The sequence below is a fragment of the Aplidium turbinatum genome, chromosome 1, assembly GCF_918807975.1.
Source record: "Aplidium turbinatum chromosome 1, kaAplTurb1.1, whole genome shotgun sequence".
In the NCBI taxonomy this organism is placed as follows: domain Eukaryota; kingdom Metazoa; phylum Chordata; class Ascidiacea; order Aplousobranchia; family Polyclinidae; genus Aplidium; species Aplidium turbinatum.
Genome location: NC_137472.1, coordinates 54771701 through 54781329, shown reverse-complemented (window position 1 = coordinate 54781329; position 9629 = coordinate 54771701). Strand labels below are relative to the sequence as shown.

At 35.4% G+C, this 9629-nt stretch overlaps 1 protein-coding gene across 1 annotated transcript; it reads left to right on the top strand.

Moving 5' to 3' along the window:
* Positions 1–8027: 8027 nt before the first annotated feature.
* On the top strand, positions 8028–8864 carry LOC145767358 (peptidyl-prolyl cis-trans isomerase FKBP4-like). The gene has a single exon (XM_082579171.1). The coding sequence runs from the start codon at positions 8028–8030 to the stop codon at positions 8862–8864; it is 837 nt and encodes a 278-aa protein (XP_082435297.1).
* The last annotated feature ends 765 nt before the right edge of the window (positions 8865–9629 follow it).

The window sequence follows — 9629 nt, the reverse complement described above, 5'->3', positions numbered from 1 at the left end:
AATTTCCTTTATTCGGCGTTTTGTCAGCATAAATTACTTGTTAGTTTGTTTGTTTTTTGTTGACGCCTAACCAAAATCTTAGAATGTCTAAAAAAAATCTTTGACCTCTCACACGTCACAAATCGGTTTTGGCAAGTGCCCAGTTTAGTCGTTTTTCTGCTCTTTCATTACGAAACCTCGGGATTTCCTTCACAGTAGGCTACATCCTCTTCATCCTGAAAAACCTTGAGTTCTTCCAAAATTTACTAGAAAGGGGAAAAATTTACCAACAAACAACAAAAAATCAAACAAAAAAATCCCAAACAGTAAATTTTGTAAAACTGATTGAAACTGCAAGAAATCTCCTTGTCATGTGCATTTCATTAACCATGATCTCACTGAAGTGTGTCTCGAAAAAATTGGAAGCCTACTTTTCAAACCAAGGAGAGTGGAAAATATGAGACGACTCGCTTTGCTGATATTTTGTTTTTGCAACTTTAGTCTTCCAACTTTTTACACACATGTACCTATGTTCCTGTTACTGACAAATAAAACATTGATTGATACATACATGGACATGATTGAATTTTTATCCTCAGTCGAACTGGGAACACCAGGACAACTCACTTTAATACTGATTTTTCAGCTGGAGGGTCACTGCGAAATTTAAAAATTGGCAGAATTGCAAAGAGTTTTCTTTGCTTTTTTGTAAGTTCATTTTCATTAAATGAAATGGGTGCTTATTAGGTTTAGTTTGGAAAAATGGGTTATTGTATAACCTAGGCCTACACCAGTAGGCAATGAGGTACGGTGACAAACTTTTTAGGTGTTCATATTTTTTAAGAAGGATGAGTTGAGCAAACTGCAAACTTATGTGTGATTAAAGCCAAAGAAAAAAAATGTACAAACAAACCAAGAAAATGGTCAATGTACCCCACTCGTATGTACACTAGCCTATTTTTTAGGCAGTGGCTATTTGACCGGCTCCGGTCTTTGAATCTGAAACACTATTTGACCGGTCATGACGTCATTACATAAGTACTTTTTTCTTTTTCTCTTTCAAAGCAAAAGACATGAAGCGCCGATATAAAGTTCTAAATTCAACACGTTCTCCTCAACTCAGTCCGTGGCGCATACGTTGCGTCTTGGGTTGCCATTCTAGAGGGGATGAGTTCGATACTATCCGGAAGCATTGACATTTTTTTCATTTTTTTTTTTTTTTATTTAAACTTTGAACCGAAGCGCATTTTTGTGATCAATTTTTAATTTGAGTAGCCTACAGCCCATTTGTTTATGTCTTTTCAAATGTGAGAAATAAAGTTAGAGTTTTTTTAATTTGCTGGAATTTGAGAATTTCTCTTGGTAATTTTCCGATCGTGATAAGTGGTCCAATTTTCCAATCGTCCATTTTTTTTAAAAGAAAATTACATTTTTGCTCTCAAGTTAGTTATAGCCTATACAATACTTCTTTAAAAAATATAACTAACTTTAGAGCAAAAATGTAGGGTCGTTCAGCAAACACGGTCACTTATGACGATCGGAAAATTACCCAGAGAAATTCTCAAATTCCAGCAAATTAAAAAAACTCTAACTTTATTACTCACATTTGAAAAGACATAAAAAAATGGGCTGTAGGCTACTCAAATTAAAAATTGACCACAAAAATGCGCTTCGGTTCAAAGTTTAGATAAAAAAAAATGAAAAAAAAGACAATGCTTCCGGGTAGCATCGAACTCATCCCCTCTAGAATGGCAACCCAAGACGCAACGTATGCGCCACGGACTAAGTTGAAGAAATGGTGTTGAATTTAGAACTTTATATCGGCGCTTCACGTCTTTTGCTTTGAAAGAGAAAAAGAAAAAAGTACTTATGTAATGACGTCATGACCGGTCAAATAGTGTTTCAGATTCAAAGACCGGAGCCGGTCAAATAGCCACTGCCACATAAAAATTGTTGCAATTCTGTGGTGGTATCCACGTTTTCCCCCGTTATTTCAGGAAAACTTTCGCAAGTGCTGTAGCCTATTATAGCACACAATCACTAATTATTGGTGGTTGGTCAATTCTTGGTCGTTGGTTTAAATCTTCATCCTCGGCTTACTCAGTCTGAGAATGCAGATTCAAACCAACAGTAGTTGTTTTTCAATCTCAGTGGCGAATCCTTTTTATGCGTACCTTAAGTGCTCAATACAAAGGATAACCTACCTTTACAGTACGGTATATCATCGTATCGTACTTCTTAATCTTTGTTCTCTACAGTATGGTAGTATCAGATTGTCCTGTTTTTGTATGTTTTCCACCGGGTTTTACATAATAATTGTTGCAATTCGGTGGAGGTATTCAAGTTTATCCCAGTTATTTCAGGAAAGCTTTCGCAAGTGCTGTAGCCTATTGTAGCACATCATCATCATAATCCATCGTCGGTTTGTTCCCCACTAGTGGGGGTGGCCGATTGTTTCCGCGCAGCAATTGGTCATTGGTTGATTGTTGGTCGCTGGTTTGAGTCTTCATCCTCAGCTTACAGTACTCAGTCTGAGAATGGAGATTCAAACCAACAGCAGAACTTGTTTCTCAATCTCAGTTGCGAATCTTTTTTATTCATTGAAGTAGTGTGCCTGCCTCTGCACACCTGTGTGTATGAATGTGTAGTTAGATTTACTGTTATGGGGTGGTGGCTGACTGATGACTGCTTATGGTCTTTCGCTACCATCCTGATTGCGCCATAATCTAACCAACAGTTGTACAATGAATTGTTTTGACAATTACATTTACTCTGCTTGTTTGTTAATATATGGCGCTGTTGAAAGAAAATTGAATTGACTTATTTAATATTTTCTATGCTTGGCCTTTTTTTTGTATTATTTTGGCTTTAAGACCTTTTTATGGTTTGGCAATTCTGCTGCTAAATGCTGATATTCAACAAAACAAATCCAAGCTCGGATTCTGGCACATTAAGTCACTACTTACAATGCTTATTTTATCTTGTTTGAGTTTGGCTTATTTTTGGCCTTTTTTCTACCTATTTGGCCTCAAGTTGGCCTTTTTTTTTTGGTGAGTTTGGCCTTTTTTGCAAATTTCTGTCTGGCAACCCTGACTTAAATTGTTTAGTGAGGGTGAGGAGTGAGGACTGAGGAGTGTTATTGTGAAGGACTTCAGGACTCAGGTGTTCAATTCAATTGGTTAGAAATTTAGATGGTTGGTTTGTTTTGAATCTTTATCCTCAGGCTGACAAAGCCTTAATAATTTAGTCCTCGTAGTTTCGCATAGGGTACTTGTAGAGGCTTTTGACGCAGGGTTATCAAGATTGGCAGAGAGAGAGATCTTTTATTTCATCTGTTGCGAGAATAGTACGATGTAATTATACACAATACGAATAAAATAGTAATCTAGATACCACAATAGAGAATGAATTCTCTGATTGTTGAAGCACAGTAGTCGGGGAACTATTCCATCCACTATGTGCTGCTGAATAGAGAGCAATCGTAAATGCATTGCTCAAGTGAACACTCCAAAAGTCAAACCAGTGCCGCATGATCTTGAGTCGAGCACGTTACCACTAAGCTAACAGGAGAAGTACAAGAACACTTGGAAGTTGGCTGAAACTTACTGGTAATTCTTTGACATGTGACTTACCGTACTACCGTATCTTTGTCCAGATGTTTGTAAGCAAAAACAATGATATGCGGACAGATAACATATTATATACTACTAGCCTATATAATATAACGTGCGAGAAAGTTTTTGTAATAAGACGAATGACATACGGTAGGCTATATATTATATAGGCTACGTATTTTGATTGTTGACAAAAAGATAAGTGCCGTTTATATACACAAAACTGTCAGCAAATCTCTCTTTTAATATGGAAAGAATCAAACGCGTCGTCGTTGTGTGAGCCTCTGTGGCCGAGGGTCCATCCTTTTATCACCCCAGATTCATGATGTTCCCGGACTACACTGGAAGGCTACTAGAGACAGTCTTTGGTTGCATCATCCATAACACGCAGACCTTCCACTTTGTTAGGCAGCTTGAAGATGGTACAGTCATTAATGATGTGGTCTGCGGTTTGTTCATTGGCACCACATTTACAGGAAGAGAAACAGGCCATTCCCAATTGGTGCATGGTTGTGTAACGCTTCTGGGTTGGATGACTTGAAAGCAACACTAGATTTGAGAAGTCCGGAAGTATATACATCTTTTATTGCGGCAATTGTTGCAGCGATCAGAGCGGATTCAGAAACGTCACTGACTGAGTGCGTAGGTCGAAAAAAAATATACATGCCTGGTCTCCTTATTTATATACGAAAGTATTCATCCGCCTGAGTGCTGCCACGCCCAATGCTAATGAATTAATAAAACTTGAACGTAGGCCAAACAGTAGAATTATGAGAACGTTGGACTGCACTGCAGAATATTGGTTGATGACGAATACGAGACAGCAGTCGGTACAGTTGAGCGAAATAGCTCGACGGCCGTACACCAATCTAACCACCACCAAACTAAAAAACCATTTATACATACGGTAAACAAATTATATAATTTATTGTAAAAATGAAAATTTTCTCTGAAATTAATTCCGTCTGGTAGGTTAAGTGAAATAAAATACCCGCTGTCCTCAAGTGGTTAAGTGGGAGATGATATAGGGGTAGGCAGTACAGGGTGGATTTTTGGCACTACCTTTGGATTTTGCATAGGACTCTTTTTTAAACAATAATATGATATGACAATGCAGAATCAGCAAAAAAAATTGGAGTTTAGGCGTTGTTGGCAGTTGGCACCACAAAAAACTGAAAATTATATTTTCGAATTGTGAATTTAACAAAAAATCACAATTTTCTGGAATAAATGATTTTCAAATGTAAAATACTGCATAAACTTGTCATTATTTTATGCAAATTGGCTCTGTGAAGATGGAATAATAACTCAAGACTAATTTGGAATTTTATTAGTCCAAAAAACACAAAAAAATGGTGAAAAAGCATAGATATTGAGGCAAAAACACCTACGGTATTGAGTTTAATTTCCAAAATATGAAGTAATGGTATTTGATACCGCCTGCAATACTTGAGGAATTTTGCAGAAATACTTAATACCGATTTACTCTGTACAAATCGGTTAAAGTTATCTTAGTGGTCAAAACCCAGCAAAAATCAGGTAATAAAACATACAAACGAAAGTCATGAAAGTGTACTCACACTTCACTTCAGAAATTTTTCAACCGTTTTGGAAATAAAACTGTGATTACGCAATGTAAATGTGATATTCCTTTCTTGGGAAACATCCCACTCACCATCAATAATGCATTCAACAATCGACTCTGGTTTTAAATTTATTATATCATATTAGTTTTTACTGGATGTTTCCATTTCAAATCGGACCCTTTTTGTACTCTCGTGAGGTGATCCATTGTATATCTGCCATCGATATTTTGCCACACGTATAAAGCAATATACCATGTATCAAGATCAAGATTCCCTTCAATCATCAATGTGATATAATAGTTTCCTACTTCCATCATGTTGTCATCTTCAGTATTTTGAGTTGACATAACACAGGATTGTGATGACAAGACCATTGCAGCATCATTGTTTGATAGCAAGGAAACAGATACTGGGTCATGTTCTGCAAGAAGAGCACACAAGTTGAGTAATCGTTCCTCGTGTGGGATAGTATTCATTTTGAACAAATCTGGCTGCTGTATGACACCAGCTTTATGGGTGTCCCGATAGAAGGATAACTCCGTTCGTACCTACTATATTTTCTATTTTGTCAGGATTTGATCTGAGGATTTCATGCAACTCTTCTACACTCGTTGCTGGTCCTATCCATCCTTGACGCAATTCCAAACATTTTTGAGTGTAATTTGCTGGGTTTTTTGCTGTTTCAATTTTTTCTGAAGTTTTCAATTCCAGGAGTTGCTGTTGTTTACCTAGTACCCAGTGCTTCTCCAATCTCCATGTCATTGAGAATCTTGACTATGATATAGAATTTAACCCTCTAATGGGATGGCACAACAGATAAGGCATTGGCTGTCCAATTATGCAAACCTGGTTCGACTCCCAGCTTCAGCTGGTTGTTGAAAACACCGCTCACCTCTACCTAGGGTGTAATAAATTGGGTGGGCATAATTTCTGCAGGAAAGGCGGCTGAGAAAAAGGAACTGGCCACCCTACTCTCCTTAGTGCCAAAGGCTTAGTACAGTACAATGAGAACCTTACCTTCTCATACCCAACACTTGAATCAAGTATGGGACCACTTTTTAATTAGTTTGTTCTTGAAAGTGAGTGATTGAAACACATTGACATCATTTCGGATCCTTTTTGCAATAAACTTCTTATTACGGAACTTCGCAACATGTGCTCTTTTGCCAAATACAACAAGGTGGCGTTCTGCATCAAGGTTGTGCGATGGCAAGCTGGCAGCCTGGCACGTTCTTCTTTTGAAAGCAAATGCAATTAAGTTGCACGAGAAGGGTCGTCAACCTTATTACTAAAGCCATATTCCTGGCCAGCTTGTCTCCCCAAAACATCAGCAAACACACATTTTCTGCAATATTGGTTGTGCAATATCTGCTGTTGGTTTGGTGACTTGAACATGAGGATATTCCATAACATAATCTTTGAGTATGTATATACATCTTGCCTTTCTTTAATTTGTTGTACAGAAGAGGGAGCATTTGGAGGAGTTCTTCTTGCGTGTTTACCTCAAGAAGATACAAGTAGGTCTATGGTAGTGTGACTGCATGCGTAAAATATTCAATATCATCCTTCACCCCCCCAAAATGCCCTTAATGGTTCAAGAAGTCCATTAAATGCATTAACCTCGAAAGCTTCCCCATTTTATACCCTACCATTCTTCTATCTCTTCTAGTGTCTGGGGCTTTGCAATAGGACTGTCCTTTCCTTAACACTTTATCACAAAAAATTGAAGCTTTTTTACCATTTTTTTTGTTTTTTGGACTTTTCTTTGACTAATAAAATTTCAAATTAGTCTTAAGTTATTATTCCATCTTCACAGAGCCAATTTGCATAAAATAGTGACAAGTTCATGCAGTATTTCACATTTGAAAATCATTTATTCCAGAAAATTGTGATTTTTTGTTAAATTCACAATCCGAAAATGCAATTTTCAGTTTTTTGTGGTGCTAACCACCAAAAACGTCTAAGGTTTAAATTTTTTTGCTGATTCTGCATTGTCATATCATATTATTGTTTAAAAAGGAGTCCTATGCAAAATCTGAATACCTTCATTTTTACTGCCTACCCCTAGATGATAAACCGATAGTTGTATGGTACGGTACTTAACATTAGATAGGATTTGGTTGGGATTTTTGATTTTGAAACTATAATATAAAATGATTGATATGTTTCAGTAATATGCACTTATCCATTTCATCTATTACTTGTTTCTTGAACATTTTGTTTTTAAAAAGATTATGTTAAAACATGGAGTAACGACCAAGTCGATCATCAGATTTTCAGCAAATTTTTTAAAATTTTTGTTAAGTTTTCACAAAAAATAAAAGCTGAAGGCATGTTTGCAATATTTCAGCTATAAAACTCTTTAATTTATTTTAACAAATGACAAACCTCTTGTTGCTGTATCCACGCATTTTACAGGAAAGTTTTTTTTTTAATATATTATATACGTATTGTTTTCTTGTTCTAACTTCTGTGTTATTACATTTACAACAAAATAAACCAATCAATCAACTGTTTCTCTTTTACCAGTGTTGCGAGGTGCTCTTCAGATGTCCAGCACACATGCCAGAATCTAGTCCAACACTTGTATAGTACATTATACTTAGCACAAAAGTGGCTCAAAATTACATAAGAAATACACAAAACCTTATTTATGAACCATCACTTAAATTATTAACTTAGTGATGTTGACTGCTGTTAAACATGGCAGATTGGCTTCCAATCAAAAATAAAGCTCAAAAGTTTGCATGGCCCTATTTAACATTAACACTATTGTAATGTGAGTTTATAACGCCATCTATTTTGCGTTACTCCTGTTACCAGATTGTTTTTATAAACTTTTCTTAACATGCCTAAACCATATCAAGTTGAAAAAACAATATTGATAGCAGGTACAGGAACTGACATTCCATGCATGAGAACAAGATGTGAAGTTATTTTGAGCAACGTTGACAAAGGAACTGCCAAAGATATGCTTGAAAAACTTAGTGGGTGGAAAGCTGATGAAATAACAGAAATTCAAATTGGTTCGAGTGAAGGTGACATGGGGAATGTGATCGATTCTTTATTAGAAAAGATGAAATCAGGATCTAAAGTTGAATTTGAAATCAAGTTTTCAAAAGATTCACTCTTGCTCCCTAATCAAACAATTTCCTTCATGTTAGAATTTGTGGCTGTTACTGTTCCTGCACCTCAAATATTTGAACTTGAAGTAGAATCTTGTCTCACCATTGCTGAGGAATATAAGGAAATTGGAACACGCTTGTTTAAAGAATCCAGAACATATGTTGCAGCTTGTTTTTATTCCAAAGCTTTGAAATATTTAATAAATGCTTATGATCTATATGATGCAGAAGGTCAAAATCTTGACCACGTTAGAAATATGTTATCAGTTTGCTATTTGAATTTAGCTGCATGTTTGTTGAAGTATAATAGATATTCTGAAGTAATTGCCAATTGCACTGATGCATTGCGATATTATCCAAATGCTGAAAAAGCATTATATCGCCGTGGTAAAGCGTACCTTTGCGTGAATGACTTTGAAAATGCTAGCAAAGACATCTCATTAGGCTTAAAATTGTACAGTCATAATAGTGGTTTTAATGAACTTTCCACAGAACTTAAATATAAACTGTCCAAAACAAACTTAGAAATGTCCCATAGATTAAAAACTATGTTTTCTTAGCTTTATTCTGTTTGTCAATGATTTAGTGCTAAACCAGATTATTTTATAAATGGTTTTCTACTTCTTTCAGTAGCCTATCTAAATTATGGTATTGATCACTGTAGAAGCTTTGATTATATCTAGTTATAATGCATTTAATGTTTGTATTGCTTTTGCTAATTATATAATTAGCGAAAGCATTACAAGTATTAATACTTTGACTATAAAAAATAATTGTCAAAACAAGAGTGATTTAAAGAAAAGCAATCAAAAAGAAATAGAATTTTGTTTGTTTTTGATTTTACATTAGTTTGTTGTATTTCAAATGACATCACAATGACATCAAATGACATGCTTGTTTATCAACCATTGATATGCTAACTAAGTGCTTTCTTAAGTGATCATGCATGATTGAAGACATATAACTTTGTTTACGTTATTTTTTTTATTACTGACCAATCAACCACAAATTTCATGATTATTTTGAAGAAGTGGTTCTTTTAGTTCAACTAAGCCTTAAGCTATATTTCAATCTTCTCATTATAATTATATCTATCATGAGTTTGTTACGATCAAGCTGTTAATGTGATTTCTTTGGTATGCCTTATTTAAAATATTGCTACATTATTAGAGGCAATCTTATGTTTTACAGTATGTGTATTAGGGTGGCTCTTATTTGGCAAAAAATGAAAAAAATTTGAATTTTGTGTGGGACACCCTTTGAAAAGGTGAGGTTGTCAGAAAAAATAACTCCTGCAAAAAATGTTTGACTTTGAAATTGATTTA